This window comes from Erpetoichthys calabaricus, chromosome 3 (genome assembly GCF_900747795.2).
Source record: "Erpetoichthys calabaricus chromosome 3, fErpCal1.3, whole genome shotgun sequence".
Lineage (NCBI taxonomy): Eukaryota > Metazoa > Chordata > Cladistia > Polypteriformes > Polypteridae > Erpetoichthys > Erpetoichthys calabaricus.
In genome coordinates, this window is record NC_041396.2 from 80170144 (window position 1) to 80188207 (window position 18064).

At 39.8% G+C, this 18064-nt stretch overlaps 1 protein-coding gene across 1 annotated transcript in view; it reads left to right on the forward strand.

Moving 5' to 3' along the window:
* Window positions 1–801: 801 nt before the first annotated feature.
* csrp1a (cysteine and glycine-rich protein 1a) overlaps window positions 802–18064 on the forward strand; it is a 29390-nt gene continuing 12127 nt past the window's right edge. Inside the window, exons 1-2 of the mRNA XM_028796976.2 lie at window positions 802–937; window positions 5300–5409. Of these exons, the coding sequence (XP_028652809.1) occupies window positions 5301–5409 (109 nt within the window). The 5' untranslated portion in view covers window positions 802–937; window position 5300. The remainder of the gene's footprint in view (window positions 938–5299; window positions 5410–18064) is intronic.

An 18064-nucleotide genomic window follows, 5' to 3' on the forward strand; every position in this document is an offset into this window, starting at 1 on the left:
TTATAGAGGTAAACTCTGCCAAAGGGTAAAACAGCAATCATCCTCCATTCTATGACAGGCGAGTTTCATAAAAGGGACATTCGACTGACCATGTGTTTGGGGCGCACATTACAGTTTGGGCCATCGCAGCATTAACACTAGAATCGGCCATGGTCTCACCGATCGTCTTATACTCTAATAATGAAATCACTTTTAGTTTATCATTTTACAAAGCGCGCTTATGACCACAAATGTGTGTGCAGTAGTCGGATGGAAAATTGGGTGTTAGGTGTTAATGCGAGACTTCTTAATGTTGCTTTAATAAGTAAAAGGTCAAACTGGAGAGAACTGATAAACAGAAGGACAGAAACTAACCGCAATACTACACGTCATCTTTATGCACTTAATATGGGCTTGCTTTTTTGTCAAATGCTTTTAATATTTCGATTAAATCCATTAAATATTTTCATGCAGCATTTAAATAGTCCTTGTCGTTTATGCCTTTTGATGGTGTCTTGATACATGTATAAATTTGTAACTTAAGTCTAATGTCAAACATAAGGCATGTCAGGAAGTGTAGTGGCAGATTGGCAGACACAGGTACTGTATGTACTGTACAATTATGAACCTCTGCGCCGAAATCAATTAATTCATCATTACCTTAAGTAGGACGGTACCAAAAACGCAATAAAAACAAGCAATGGATGATCTGGTTTGCCTCGGCTTCACCTATTGAGACATGGGATGGGCAGCAGCACTTGAAAAGTCAGAGGCGCCGAGAAAGAGGCGGATCGGCTGGGCTGTGATCTCTGTTTTTCACTTTACCCCCAGTTCCCTCCCATCCCCGCTTTGGCACCTCCTTCCCAAGCGGCAGTGTGCAAACGCCCTATTAAATTGGGACGTGCGCAAGTCGGAGCCACTTTGGTAAGGTGTCGCCAGGAGTTTGCCGATTGTCCAGGTAAGTGCAGACTCTCCTCTTGTGCAACTTAGACCACAGCGCAGCAATCCAAAGTGAAGTTGCGGTTCGACTTACATTGCATACACGGGACTGTTGAAAAAATTCGACCTGCACTGAGACGTTGTGCATTTGGGAGTAACAGATCCTTGTCCTCCGGTTAGCTATGGTCGTCACTTTGGCGCAGTTCAGCTCTGCTGGAGATCTTTAACGGTCTGGAGCGAACGGTTTCATTGCGTTTTCCACAGCATGTTGTTCACAGATGGGACAGTGGGCTGGCGTCCAAGATCCTGGATTTTAAATTCCCCCATCAGTGGTTCACTTGAGACGTGCCTGTGACACCTTCTCGCGGTGATTCTGTTGAAAGGTTCGATGTAAAGTTTTGCAGCATAGCACTACAGGTTACCTTTTTTTTTTTAACAACTTCTCATTACTTGTGCATGTCTTTACTTGTATTAGGCATTTATTTGTTGCGGGGAGTTCTTTAAGATATCAGAACTGATATTCATGCAGTAAATGCTTTTCAAGTGCAGTAGGTGTGATTTGGGAGTAGCATCCTATTTGTATGGGGGCACCAAATGCATTTTATGTGTTATATATATGAGCCTTCTGGGACTCCTGTCTGGCTGTCACATTGACCACAGTAGCTTTTTGCAGTGTATGTGAGACCTTTGAATAAGGGACCATATATTTCTAGGTGGCAAAATCTTTTCCATCTTCCCAGTTAGTAACTCAAGAGTTAAACAAATTCAGAAAATGTTTTTCAACTGTCCATATTTTTTATTAAAGGCTTAACTTGCGGCTAGAGCTGAAAATAGGGACATAGAAGCAGCAACACAAAAGTGCAACTTTACGTCTAATAATGTTAGCTGCATTTCAAGTGACTACTATTATCAGCTATTACTCTGACCATCTTAAGAGTCTGAAGAAAAAGGAGGTGTGTTCTGGAGCTGAAAGAGAATTATTAGAGTGTTATATTACAAAGAGGCAGTAACTGGAAGATTAACGGGTATATCATTGAAGATTAGAAACATTGCTGTCCTGACATTGCACCTATTATATTTGCTTGTCTGGATACACACGATTTTATTTCTGAAATTCTTCTTTGAAGATCGCTTACATGTGGTTTCAAGCCTTTTTCTTCACTGGCTGATGTTAACTATCCAGTTGTGAAGAGCTGCTCATCCCTGCAAAAGTTTCCTGGGAGGCCTGCTAGGAAAACTGCGTCATGTTTACATTCCATCCAGGCGCCTGGAGCTGCATTTGCTGCAAGTGGAAAGTTTGCCAGAAGTGGAGTGACTTCCTGACCTATCTGGCTGAACAGGGCGTCCACGTTTGCCTTTGTTCCTGTGCTAACAGAAGGCTGAATCACTTCCTAGATAATACTGGCCAAATACATGCTTGCTTAAAGACAGATAGGAAATGCCTGCTCAGTACAAGCCCACGTCGCTAAATTTGACAAATAATTCATTCAAGTATTGTTACGAAAGGGTGTTTTGCGATTCATGTCCAGAGTATCCAATCACAAAGTAATCCTTCAAGTATTCAAGAACAACTTCAGAAGTGAAATTCAATGCAGGCAATAACGGAACTCTCTGTAAGGGAGTGAAAGCAACATTGACTTTATATATGCCATAGCCAGCACTGAAGAGTCAGTGACATAAAGCCATCAGTGTACAGACTAACTGGACTGAAGGAGCAATGGATTTGTCTTGTGTGACACGACAAGCCCTGAAACAGATCAATGTTTATGAATAAGACTGGACTTAATGACTGATTGGATTTGTCTGATAGAAAAGGTCCTGACATGATTAAAATCTAGTGCTATGTCCCATAAGTAAAGAGCTCAGAGAGTGATTAGGCAAATTAATCTGAGCACATGCTAGTGTCATGAAGCCAGTTGAGAAGTTTCAAGTTGTGTCATATGCAGGGAGTGGTTTAGTGGATGTGAGTCTTGAAATCGATTACAAATTACTGTCATTCAGCCAAGGCTGTAGTGGGTTTGAGTGATAACTTTTGGAATGAGTGCAGTGGACTAGAATCAGGTCAGTGTGCTGGAAACAGTGCCATTGTAAGCCAGATTGTTTAAGGTGCATGAATGTGCCTCAGCTTTAAAATAAAAAAAAGAAAAATTCAAAGTTTTGGCACCAGTGTGATATTCAGCATATGAATTTGTTCACGGATCTGAGTGATTGCCTAATTGTTGAGTTGTGCAGCTGGTTTCAATACAGAAGAATGTCTGGGCATGGCTTTATTGTAGTACATGTTGTGCTTGGCCTGATTCATCACGGCAAAAATACAGTTTGAACTCACGATAAGATAAGTTAAAAAGCACCACACTCTAATGTTAATAGAAAAATAGATGCCTCAGGGATGAAAATGTTTGCTTTTAGTTAGGAGGGGATGTGTCTCCTAATGATTTTTAAATGTCCTAACCATGTTATTAAAATGTGGAAAAGTGAAAGACCAGCTGATTTCCTTATACATGTAGTCCGTCATTGATTCTTTGTGCTTTAAGTTCCAAATAAACAGCATCTGATATTTTAGGCTGCAGACTTTTATCGAAGCAGCATATTGTTTAGGGATTCTACAGGCTCTTAACTATTTGCTAACAATAGGTGGTCCAATGTTTTTTGAACAAATAAGGCATCCCATAATCCCTGCACCCCTGCTAATGAGATCTCCTACAGAGAGCCCCGGCAATATGTTTCTTGCTGATTTTTAAGATGCAATTAAAACCTTCTTAAATATGCCAGAAATGAGCCCTCCTTTTGTCTGTTCTCTCTCTCCCTTGACTGTTGAAATGATTAAGCCAGTGATGAGCAGGGCAGCAGCTTTGATTACGTGAATCTTTTTTTTTTGTTGTCTGTCTTCTTTCGCTGTGAACATTTTAGGAGGCAACTGATAGAAAACAGATACAGTAAGTCCTACAACTGTAATGTAAGAGATTCTCTTCTTCATGCTCTAGAGGAAGCCCACTCAAACTGGTCACATTTGCAGTGGTCATGAAAAGAGAGTATTACCTGAGTGACACTTAATAATAATAATAATAATATTAAATTATATTTATATAGTGCCTTTCCCATGCTTAAGGCGCTTAGTTCATGCATAGCGAGACAAATATGAAATAAATGTTTAGCACTGTGGCATTACAAGTCCAGTGTCCTGGCCTTGAATTCCATGGCTGACTGTTGAATATGTGGAGTTTGCACATTCCCAAACTGACTCCAAAGAATGTTTAGACTAACTACAACTATTAGGCCGCACTGCAAATCACAAGCAGACCTTATTTTATATAGTGCCTTTCCATAGAAGACACAATTCCAGAGTACTACACTGAATTCCTTACAAATAGACTAAAATTTGTTAAGGGCCATATGCTTTTTTTTTTGCTCAGTAGTCCAGTGTTTGACACTAGGTCATGTTTCATTTACCATGCAAAGTTTAATTCATATAGCCAAAAACATACAGGTACAGTACACTTTTTGCCTCTACGTTTCTTTAAGTGAGTAGCTCAGAGTCACTTAGTCATTTGATGTTGGTGATGGAAGTACTTGTCCACACTCCATATTGTGGTTGCACTTCTTAGTCTCCATTTATGCTCTATCTTTATTTTATAATGAATGTGTTATCTTCTTCTATCCCAGCAGACTGACAGGAAAAGGGAGGACCCGTGACTGTAATACACACTGCTGCGCAACCTCATATGCTCCCAACCCATTAGCTGAGGAAGGAAAAGCACAAGACATTTTCTAATAGGGGCTTCCCAGACCAGGGCTCAGCCATTCAGGGTCAAAAGGCAAAGAAAGGCCTGCTGACACTTTGTGAAAAGAAGCTAGAATCATAAGTCAGGCTGTTCTCATTGACTCCACGGCACCCTTGTAGATGCCTACAATACAATGAGTTATAAGTAAACACACATAAGTCCAGCTGATTGAATCATTTGGCCTTATTTACTCCCTGCACTCATAACCACTTATAATCTAATATGACCTTTCAGGAATAAACACTCACTGGAGTTTGTTAAATACTGACAGGGTAGAAGAAGGATTCATTCAGATATTACACTATTCAATGTTAAGGGCAACCAAGTCTAGTTAGTCTAAAATGGCATGACTGAGAAACCCTGTGCTTGTTTTTAATGACTCTGTTATTAACAATCTGTGGTAGCAGCTTATGTTCAGAACTACTATAGGAACTGTTTAAGTGCTCGCTCCATGATCCCTCACTTTTCCTGTTCCTAGTGTGTAGATAGGCACCCTTTCAGATAAAAGTTAATGTTTGGAGCTATTGATATGACTGGCACACTTCTGGTCTGTTATGTGTCTGAAATGAAGCATTTTGGTTCCTTTTCTTCTGTGACAGGATGCCTTTCGGAGGAGGAAACAAATGTGGTGTATGCCAGAAGACTGTCTACTTCGCCGAGGAAGTGCAGTGTGATGGAAAAAGCTTTCACAAGTCATGCTTCTTGTGCAGTGAGTCCCAGCTTTGACAATAAGAACAGTACTTTATCGCCCTCTCAGGGAAATATGTGAAGCGCAGTTTGTTTTGACTTTTACCTTAAAACTTTTATTCCTTTCATCTGGTGAGGCTGAACCATTAGATTTTCTCTGTGGAGCCAGCAAGTGTCGGCCAGAAATCAACCAGACTGACTGTAACTTGTTTCCTCATGTCTGCAGCTTTGAGAGTTGCTTCACTGAGATATTCAAGAGTGTGACATATTAGTGTTTGAGCAGTGAACCTTAAACTATTTATTCACCTATTTTTATAATGTTATGTTTTGTGACCTAGGGCCTATCTTGACACCACTGTGTGCAAGGTGGGAACCAAATCTTATGTGTGCTAGTTAATCTTGGGGCACACTTAATGCATGTAGCCATACTTAAACTATATAGGGTCTGTTTATAGATGTCATTTAATCTGCCACACATGCCATTGGGATTTGAAAGGAAATATGAAATATGCAGAAGAAAATGCATCTAGATATTGTAAGAACATGCAGACTCAGCACAGATGGTGCTCAGACCTGTGATTTAAGTCCAGGATTCTGGAGTAGTGAAGTAGCAGCACTGACCTCTGTGCTACCTTGATGCCCAAATTTTTAATATTTAATAAAAATGTGTACAAGTAATTCATCATGCTATAGCTGGTATTCACATTCACACTCAGCACTGTGTTGTTTTCTTAAATCAAACATGCAGCAATATACTGTATGAATTACCAGCATGTTGCTATGAATAGGGTGCTGTTTTAGTGTATTTTCAAACATTCTCTTCCTGATGAACGCACAACCACAGGCACAAAATGACAGCTGCTCTTCTTGAAAGCCCCATTTACAGTAATACTCCAGACAGAAAAGTATGGAACTGCCAGCCTGATTTGACAGCAGCTTATACTAGGATGGTGCTTACCATCTTCCCGATTGGGAAGTTAAATTAGCTAGGTGAAAACAAGTGCAATCTATCCATATTTTTGTTTATAATTAATAATGCTTGTATATATTTTTAGTATTTTACTATATTCATTAAAATCAGTTCTACATTGTTTTATGTAGTGCTTGTTCCAGACTCCAAGATTTCTAAAAAATACAAAAAATGTTTTATTAAACAAAACACGATAGGGGTTAAAACAGGGAGAACACAAAGCATTATGTAACTAACCATTTAATAAATGCATCATTTGAGCCAGGCAATATAAGGGCTGGCATTATCATGTATAAATCTTGGAGGTACCTATCCATGTCCCCATTTCACCTCCTGTTCTGTTTATCTCTTTCACTCTTTTTATTTTAGTCCAGATCACATCCCTATTTCAGGATTAGCAAGGCAATGACAAGGAGTGGCTGTTAGACCTCATTCAGCTTTGGGTTTACATCTGCTGTAATTCCTTTAAATCACTCTCATAGTTAGAACACACCTTCAAAACAAAGTCAAGATAATAATAATAATTCTTTGCATTTATATAGTGCTTTTCTCACTACTCAAAGCACTCATACCTTCTGGTAATACTGTATCCCTGTTTAAAGAGGCAGTAACTGAAGTGTGTTGTCCTTAAGTGACGTCAGCATAAACTCCCTACCCCTTACTGGTCTTATTTGCTGCCTTCTATTAAGCATTCTGGAGTAAAATGGCCTATTCCCTATCAGTTCTCAACACATTCTCTGTTGAAGCTGGAAGAATCCCTTAAAATTAGCATAGATGAAGATTACTGTTCCCCTCGTGTCTCCTGTCTGCCTTCACGGACTTATTTTTCTCACTGCCATTTCTCTTCTGGGTAATACTTTGTCAGATGGGTATTTTTATATCCAGCTTCAAGGTCAATTGAAATGCTGGAGCCTATCTTGAAAGCAATGGGCACAATGCAAGAACCAGCCCTTGATAGCGAAGCAGTCCATCACAAGACACACTCAGACATGCATTTGCACTCATACAATATAATACTACTAATATTACTCAACAGGGCGAGTATAAGAGTCACTGAGTATGCTAAAAGAAGAACATGGAAACTCCACACACATAGTAGTGTGGCCAGGATTGAGGCACAGAATTGGGCTGCCCCATATATAAACTTACTGGCTACTTTATTAAGTGCAGCTGTTAATTAATGTAAATCCCATTCCTCGAAACAGCCAATCATGTGGCTGCAAATTAAAATGTCATACACAACATGCAGCCATGGTCAAAAGGTTTAGCTTTTGTTTGACTAAACTTCAGAATGTCCAGGAAAAACTGGGGTCCACTGCTTTTCAAAAGCAGGAAAATGAGGCTAGAGTAAGAATGTGATAATCAAAAATGGATAAATCCATCCATCCATCCATCCATTTTCCAACCCGCTGAATCCGAACACAGGGTCACGGGGGTCTGCTGGAGCCAATCCCAGTCAACACAGGGCACAAGGCAGGAAACAATCCCGGGCAGGGTGCCAACCCACTGCAGGACACACACAAACACACCCACACACCAAGCACACACTAGGGCCAATTTAGAATCGCCAATCCACCTAACCTGCATGTCTGTGGACTGTGGGAGGAAACCGGAGCGCCCGGAGGAAACCCATGCAGACACGGGGAGAACATGCAAACTCCACGCAGGGAGGACCCGGGAAGCGAACCCAGGTCCCCAGATCTCCCAACTGCGAGGCAGCAGCGCTACCCACTGTGCCACCGTGCCGCCCAAAATGGATAAATGAAGATTGAAAAATTGTTATGTGGTCTGACAAATCTAGGTTCATGCTACATAGTATCCAGATAGGAGGTGAAAATTTGGCAGGAACATTATGAATCCACCCTGACTTGCATTAACAGTATGGGCTACTATTAATGGTGTAATTGTGGGGGGAATGTTTTTTTTGTTACACATTAAGCCTAACGATACCGTTTGGGCATCATGTGAATGTAATTGCTGTTCACCATGTACATGTTTATCCTGAAAGTTGGTGGTTCACTGCTGGCGATAACATAGAACAAATTCCTAGACTAATACAGCAGGCCAAGGCAGCATCTGCACTCCAGCGTCCGTTTCTCATAAAAGTTGTGTCCACAGTAGTATTGTTTGCATTGTCCAATTTTAGAGTCAGATTGTGTACGAGGAGCGAACAGAGGATCTCTGACAGATGACCTTGCTCTAGGACTGACAGCATTGTGCCACTCCCTCACTGTCTTATCACTGATGTACTGTAAGCATTCTGTCTGCTGGCAGTTTTAAGCAGCAATCCGGATGGTAGATGTGAAAGAAGTTTATTGTGCCATTGTAGCTCTGGTGTGGTAACACAGATCTTGAACAGTCACCAGCCTTGCTGGCAGGAGCAACACCAGTATTGGGCTCAGGTGGACCTAAGCCCATTCACTTTTCTTATTGGCCCACCCTGCAGCTTAGGTTTTAATTTTCTTTTTCTTCAAATGAAAATGAGTGTATACTGCATACAAACATTTTAACACATATTTCCCTTCATTAAAATATCCATCCATCCATCCATTTTCCAACCCGCTGAATCCGAACACAGGGTCACGGGGGTCTGCTGGAGCCAATCCCAGCCAACACAGGGCACAAGGCAGGAACCAATCCCGGGCAGGGTGCCAACCCACCGCAGCATTAAAATATCAGTTGATTAAAAATTTACACAGAAAAAATCACCAGTGTTAACTGTATCACTAGAAAAGTTAGTTCAACTCTTAAATTTTTTTTTTAGAAAGTGCATATATGGATGCTGATTAAACAGCATACATTTACATAACAAGGTTTAGAAAATAAGACTGACTTAAAATTTTGCTAATCACACATGACGTTAAGAGTAGGCTATCAACTAGTAATTTACTGAAGTTACTGTAACACTCCCGTTGCGCTCCACTGAATTGACATACCACTCACTGAAAATAGTTGTTCAAAAATATCTAATCATTTGCAAATCACTACTGTTGAGCTATGTCTTATTGGAGGAAAATGTGAATGATGTCTCAACAATCAGTCATTTTATGTTTTATTATTGAAAGGAAACATGCAGAAGTGCAAAACATCTGATGTCAGCATTGAAAGTTTCGGTGATGCCCCATTAGCCAGTGTAATCCACGCCACTAGCGCTTTCTTCACTTTAGCAATGGGTATGTTATTAAAGATTACTGAGTGTGCTGAAAATCTATAACCACCTAGCTGCCAAAAGCCAAAGCATTAGCCAGGTCTCAGATTTGTCTGATATCCACAAGCCACCAACTTGATCGGTATTAAAGTTTCCAACTTCTGTTATGGCCTGAAAGGTGCTCAGCTCTGCGGCTCATTGATACAACAGATGATAGTGCGTGGGGGAATGCTGAATATTGAAAGATGTGATTTTAGCATTTTTGTAATTCTCAAGTTGAGAATAGTAGTAGAGAACAGATTCACTGGAAACACAAGTATCAGATATGCATACCCAAATTGCAAGGAAAGGCAAAACGGTAATTGAACAGTTTGCTGTTATATAATGCCATATTCGTCAAAAATATAGCATATATTATTTGGCCGTTTATGCGTTGTGATGGGCCAGTATATCTTACATATCAACAAATGGCAGGCACTCAGTTTATCTTCATAATTTATAAGCGTATTTAAAGTAGTGTTAACAATAACCATTCAAACTAGATGTGAAAAAAAAACAAAAAAACACTTTACATTAGTATGACTGGACTTTACTTTAAGATTAGACCCAACTGTGACAAATTTAGGCTCACAGTTGCTGTAGTACAGCATGTCTCACTACAAACTGCCATATACTGCTTTGCTGGTCAAATAGTTAAAACAAATTCTCAATTTTTTGTGAAAGTACACAAGCTATAACTTTTTAAGTCACACACATAGAAAATTACTTTTTTCCATCAGTATATAATTACAGTTAGCCAACTGCGGATCGAAAATATTAAAAAAAGTCCGAAATTGCCAAGACAAAGCTTGAATTTGCCATGCACCAAACAGTGAAGTGATCTGTAGTCATGCCCTGCTGCGCTCTCCCACCACAGCAGTAAACATACAGCTCCTATATGGCAGCCAATTGCTGAGCCACCTGAATGCTCTTCAGTTGGCTAACTCTGCTCACACAAAGCACCCTTGCTGTACTCTGTAGATGGATCAACCCCATTCTTCAGCGATCACTGCGTTTAGAAAAGGAAAACTCTTTCTCTCCTCCCATCCTACCTTGGCTTCAGAGATCTATTAATCTCCAAGGTGGGAATAGGTTTCCATTTTACAATTTCCACAGTACTGCAGCTCTTAAAACAAAACATAAAATACATACACACTGCGTATTCTGAAAAGTAAAAACACTCAAACAAAGAACACTAAATGATTTTTAACCAAAAAGTTAAAATAAATTATATTTGGATTTTCTTAGTCATTGCTCACGCTCAAGCCAATCAAAGTGAGTCCGTTCATTAGCTTGCAGATACATTAAACATAGGTATTAAAACACAAGCATGCAAAATGCTTTGCAGGGTCAAAATGGCTTGGGCACATGCACTCCCTCAGATGCTAAGGAGGAGGAGTGTAAAGTGCTTTCTCTCCCCAATATGTTATGGAGGCATTTGAGTAGGTTAATGGAGGATTGTTTACTCTAGAGGATGGGGGTAGGGAGTTTAGGAAAGGCCAAGTGTAGAACTATACATGAAGAAACAAACAACAGTGTAAAAAATTAAAATGCATAATGTAATTTATAACCCAATGTTTAAATACAAAAGTAAAATGAGTAACACATTAAAATAGCTTGCTTTAATGCTAGAAGTATAAAAATAAAACAAACAAGTTGGAGTTGTATGTAGTGGAACATAATTATAATATTATAGCAATAACAGAACCCTGGCTAAATAACAAAGATGGACACGAGTATAACAGAGAGGGATATACATTTTTAGGAAGTATAGACAGAACAGAAAATGAGGCAGGGTGGCTGTTTTATGTCAAACTGAATTTGGACGATGAGCCCCATCTTAGTGAGGACATCTGACTTTCTCTGGAAAACATTAGGGAAAGAGGCCTTATTTTAGGAGTGTGTTACAGACTGCCCAATGCAGAGAGCAATTTCAACACAAATCTTTTTAGTAATATTAAAAGGTCAAGTTTACAGGGGGCGGCATGGTGGCGCAGTGGTAGCGCTGCTGCCTCGCAGTTAGGAGACCTGGGTTCGCTTCCCGGGTCCTCCCTGCGTGGAGTTTGCATGTTCTCCCCATGTCTGCGTGGGTTTCCTCTGGGCGCTCCGGTTTCCTCCCACAGTCCAAAGACATGCAGGTTAGGTGGATTGGCGATCCTAAATTGGCCCTAGTGTGTGCTTGGTGTGTGGGTATGTTTGTGTGTGTCCTGCGGTGGGTTGGCACCCTGCCCAGGATTGGTTCCCTGCCTTGTGCCCCGTGTTGGCTGGGATTGGCTCCAGCAGACCCCCGTGACCCAGTGTTCGGATTCAGCGGGTTGGAAAATGGATGGATGGAAGTTTACAGGGGGATATTATAGTCATGGAGGACTTTAACTACTCGAATATTAACTGGGCTAACCTTGCAAACAGTAGAGCATAAAAGCAGAAACTTTTAGACGTAATCAATGATTGTTTTTATCAGGGATAGAATTGAGGGTGTAGAGGTGATTGAACCACTAGGGTCCATCCATCCATTATCCAACCCGCTATATCCTAACTACAGGGTCACGGGGGTCTGCTGGAGCCAATCCCAGCCAACACAGGGCGCAAGGCAGGAAACTAACCCCGGGCAAGGCGCCAGCCCACCACAGGGCACACGTGCACACACAAACGGGACAATTTAGAATCACCAATGCACCTAACCTGCATGTCTTTGGACTGTGGGAGGAAACCGGAGGAAACCCACGCAGACACTGGGAGAACATGCAAACTCCACGCAGGGAGGACCCGGGAGGCGAACCCAGGTCCCCAGGTCTCCCAACTGCGAGACAGCAGCGCTCCACCGTGCCGCCCTACCACTAGGGTCCATCGACCATAATATAATACCTGTATAATTCTTGGTGTTTTGGAAGAGTGCGAATGCAAAGACTAAAACTGCTAAGTTTAACTTTAGTAGGGCAAATTTTGAGCAGATGCGGAAAAATCTAAGGAATGGATTGGGATAAGCTTTTAGGTGTGGAGACAGTCGAGGAGTAGTGGAACAGGGTTTAAAAACGTTTTACATATAATGCAGGACAGGTGCAAACTTAAATTTAGAATTAGTAGGACATTAAAAAAAAACCTGCAATGGGTTAGTAAAGAGTTGAGAAAAAAGTTGCAAAGGATAAAACAGCTGTATAAAGCGTATAAGACTAATAATTCCAAAGGGAATCATAGGGCATATGAGAACATGAGGACAACCATTAAGAAGGGCATGAGGGAGGCTAAAAGGCAGTTAAAGAGGATTATAGCAGATAAGGTGACAGATGACCCAAAGAGATTCCTTCATTGTTTTAGTAGTAAAATAACAGTCAAGGAGGATGTGAAGGGCACCAGGGGTAGTAAAGGGGAATTCAAAAATACAGACAGTGAAATAGCAGATACTTTAACCTCACATTTTTCTGAGGTCTTCACATTTGAGGAAGTAGATAACCTCCTAGTGATAAAAGGGGACTACTAAGGAGGAAGTGAGTGATTTAGAAATTGTAGAGGGAGAAGTACTGCTTAGATTAAATAGACTGAAATCAAACACATCACCAGGACCAGATAATATTTACCCTCGAGTTCTCTAGGAAGTTGGAGAGTACATATATTAACCCTTGACGCATATGTTTAGCAAGTCACTGTGCACTAGGGAAATTCTGAAGGACTGGAAAATAGCAAATATTAACCCGTTATATAAAAAGGGTGACCAGGCAGATCCAAACTACTATAGGCCAGTAAGCTTAATGTGCAGCACATGTAAATTAATGGAATGAATTATTAAGGAAAGGATTGAGCAGCACATGGCAAAAACAGGAGTTTTACTGAATAGTCAGGATGGATTCAGATGAGGGAGGGTGCATTTTACTAACATGCTGGAATTCTATGAGAAACCAACAAAAGGATATGATCAGAGTATTGTATATCATATTATTTATCTTGACTTTCAAAAAACATTTCATAAGGTGCCACATGAGAGGTTGGGCATCAGACTAAAAGGGGTGGGTGGGGGGAGTTCAAGGTTTTGTGTGTCGAATTGGCACAGACACAGCAAGAGTTATGGTGTGAGGAACCCTGTTAGAATTGGTTGAAGTTAACATTCCTGTCCCATAGGGTTCAGTGCGAGGGCCGCTTCCATTTTTAATATATATAAATGACTTGGATAGGAATATAAATAGTATGCTGGTTAAGTTTGCAGACGATACCAAGCCAGGTGGATTGACAGATGATCTGGAATCCATTGAATCATTTCAGATGGACTTAGACAGCATGCAGGCTTGGGCAGATTTGTGGCAGATGAGATTTAATGTAAGTAAATATAAAGTATTACATGTAGCAAGTAAAATGATTTGAAAACACAATGGAAAATTGCCAAAAAATTGAAGGTTCACCTTATGAGAAGTATTTAGACATGGTAGTTGGCTTGTTCAGAGTTCAGAAGCCTTTAAAAAGGCTAACAGAATGTTAGGTTATATAGCACGATGTGTAAAGTACAATTTCAAGGAGGTTATGCTCAAGCTTTATAATGCACTGGTTAGACCTCACCTGGAGTACTGTGCACAGTTTTGGTCTCCAGGCTATAAAAAGGACATAGCAGTACTGAAAAGAAATACAGAGAAGAGGCTCCAGGGCTACAGGGGATGAATTATGAGTAAAGATTAACAGAGCTGAGCCTTTTTAGTATAACCAAAAAAAGATTAAGAGGAGACATGATTTAAGTGTTTAAGGCCTTTGAACATGGGAAAGGTGCTATATAAATGAAATGTATTATTATTAAAGTTATGAAAAGAATTAGTACAGTGGATCATGACTGTTATTTTAAAATGTACATCAAGAACATGGGGACACAGTCAAAATTGTTAAGGGGAAATTTTGCACAATCATTAGGTAGTTTTTGTTTACATAGAGAACCATAGACACTTGGAATAAGTTACCAAGTAGTGTGGTAGACAGCAGTACTTCAGGGACTTTCAAAACTAGACTTCATGTTAACTTTGGAAGAATTAAGTGGATAGGACTGGTGAGCTTTGTTGGGCTGAGTGGCCTGTTCTCATCTAGATTGTTGAGATGATTTCAAGTATACAAGAGGGTGTGTATAGGTTATGTACTGTAAAAATAATATGCCATTTATGTAAGGGAAGTGAGAATCAATGGATTTTGCTATGCATGGAAGGTCCTGGAACCAGTCCCCAACTGATACAGTGGGATAACTACATATGTACTGTATGTATATTTGTTATCAAAAAGCACTGCCCAGAAATACATATACTAGCAATAAGAAAACTGCCTTGACAGCATGATGCCTTGGCGTTGCGGTTATTACTTCACCGAGAACTTGTATTTGATATCAAATGTGTGCTTTGTCCAGGAGCTCCAAAAGCATCCAAAGCATGCAGCTATAAAGGTCAAACCGAGGCCTTATTTGGTAAAAGCATGTGAAGCTCACCACGTAAAAGAATTCCTGGAAGTATGTATTAGTTCTAACTAATTGTAATGAAGAAATAAGATGAAAACAGAAGCACACAACACTTACATATTTGCTCCTTTTTATTGCTTTTGTTTGACTAACAGCACACAGCTGCAGACACTCATCCTTTATAAGAGTAAGTAAATGAAACCTCCTCTGTTACAAGAATTTAACATCTGGAACCTAAACATTGTTCATGGGTTGTCTTTTGTTTGTAACTATAGGATAAAATCCCTGAGGGGACATGTTGAGAATGGAAAACAGGATATTGCACATTTCATTGTACCAACACCAAAAATGCATTATTCCAATGTTAGTGTTTCGCTTTCCCTACTTTTTTCACCCCAAAGTGGTGCACAGTATAGAATGTAGTCACTTCTCCCTAGCCTAGTTTTTAAGGCTTCAAACCTTAAATCAGAAGGTTACTATTTTGTATTCCTTCATTAATTATTTTGTGTCCCATAGTGAGTCATTAAACTTTGCAGTGTTTCTGTAGTTCTTTACATTTAAAGCACTTCGGAATGTAAGTTACGATAAGAAAGGTACTATACAAAAATGAAGGTTGCTGTCCTTTTATTACTCACTTGACCAGTGACAACACAGTAGTAAACAATTTTACCATGTTGTAAAAGCTGTCACTATATCTTGAAGAGCAAAATAAGTTTTGTTGACCTTTCATCAGGTTTCTTTATCATATTGCCTATTTAAAAAAACAAGAATAGATAAAGATGATAGGGACTGACACATTGCTGACTGATTGTCTTCCTCAAGGACTTACTGTGTTTCAGACATTTTAAAAAATGTCAGGTCAGATTATGTCTGGAACTATAACTTGGTGATTGCATTGGATCAGTCTAATGTCTGCTAATTTTGGATAATTCACTTGATCTTTATATCACCCAAATCATTGTCACAGCTTTGCTTTAGTGTTTGACCATTAAAACTATTTGGTTTTATCAAATCTTTAAACCAGGTTACTAACTGACTCTTCACGTACCTCACTGTGTGACTCTGAGCAAGTTCTCAACCTGTAAAAAACATGTATGGATGCATATTTTTTTTAATTAAATACAGTACTTGTAAAGTGCTGTGGAATTGTGTTCACACCCTAAAGATGCTACGTAAAATAAAATTGTTTATCAATGCATTTGATGTTGTAATGATTAATGCTGCTTGTTAACAGCTTCCAATCACTGTCTGTTTGGATTTTGTTTGACAGTCACAGTCATCTAATGTTTTTCAGCATTTCAGAGACATACAGGTGAGATTCACTTAAGTCTTCAGCCATACCACCTGAACTTTAGAACAGGTCATCCACCCAAAGCTAAGCATATTTGGGCCCGGCCAGTACTTTGATGAGAGACCATCTAGGAAAAACTTGGGTTGCTGCTGGAAGAGGTGTTAGTGAGACAAACAGGGGGTACATACCCTGCAGTCTGTGTGGATTCTAATACCCAAGTGCAGTGACGGGGACACTGCTGTATAAATGACGCCATCGTTCAGAGTAAATGCAAAACCAAGGCCCTCACTCTCTGTGGCCGTTAAAGATCCCTGGACATCTTTCAAAAAGAGTAGGGTTTATCTTGATGTCATGCCTAACTTGCCTACATAGGCCACTGTCGGGCAACCGGTGCACAGTGTGCCGTGGAATTTTCTAGGGGCGGCATGAAAACTTTTGTAAAATATTTAAAGTTGCTAGTGTTTTTGAACTTTTGGTTGATTAAAAAGGTAATGTTTAAAAAAAATATTTTATGTTGGAAAAACAGATAACGGTTAATCAGATTGTTGAATAAACAAATGTATTTATTTTGAATGCAAGTTAAAATTTTCGCTGTTCACCATTCATCATAATATCAACACCAGCGGTGTCAAAAACACATCTCGTAAGACTTAAAAAGTCTCGTTGTTAGAAGCTTACTGTACGGATAGAAGAAGGCGGAGCAAATATAGAACGAGAAGATACGAACGCTACATTTCGTCTTTTGTCCACGAGAGAGTATCGCTGTAGCTGCAGCTCTCACCACTTAATCGTCTGAGTATTACTATGGAAAAATTAACCTTATTTTCGCTCTGACACCGCTAATCAACACAGTAAACTTTGTAAATTCAGTGACCTTTTCCAGTTTACCATTTGGAAGCTCTTATCTCTCTGTGAGCAAGGTTTTTCAACACTTACGGAAATGAAGTCTAAGAAACGCGAGAGACTTCAGATGATCGACAAGGAAATGCGTGTCTGTCTTTCGAAAATTGATCCTCGCATCACTCTCATATGTGCTGAAAAACAATCTCAACGTTCACATTAATTAAATTTAAGATTTATCTTTTGATTCCTTTATTAATAAAATGTCTTTCAAACTTGTAAAATTAACTGTTTTTATTGGCGATTGTCCATAGATTGTGTTGTCACAACTTTATTTATGGGCGGTCCCTCAGGTGCACCGCGAAAGAAAATTTTTGGACTTTTAATTTTAACTTAATTTAAACTTACGGTTTACACCGTGCTTCGCTTCTTATTGTTTCGCTGCCTTCTCAATTGTGTAATGAATGTTTTCTTCAGCTCTCTTTGGGGCTCTTCCTTGTTTTGTACGTACAGGGTTCACAGTCAGTTCACGTGATTACGTGGGAGGCGTGATGACGCAACTCCGCCTCCCACGGCCAGCGAGCTGCAGTCCATTACAGTATATGGACAAAAAAGAGGTTCCAGTTATGACCGTTACGCTTTGAATTTCGAAATGAAACCTGCCTAACTTTTGTAAATAGGCTGTAAGGAATGAGCCTGCCAAATTTCAGCCTTCCACCTACACGGGAAGTTGGAGAATTAGTGATGAGTCAGTCAGTCAGTCAGTCAGTGAGTCAGTGAGGGTTTTGCCTTTTATTAGTATAGATTATATATATATATATATATAATTGGACTGGACTGCCAATATAATATATATATATAATGACTGCCTAATATGATATTCAAACACTTGTCCTGTTTAGAAGAACATTACACCTTTCCCACTTGCACCAAAATCCACCCATAAGAAAGGCGGCACAGTCCTCTTCTCAGC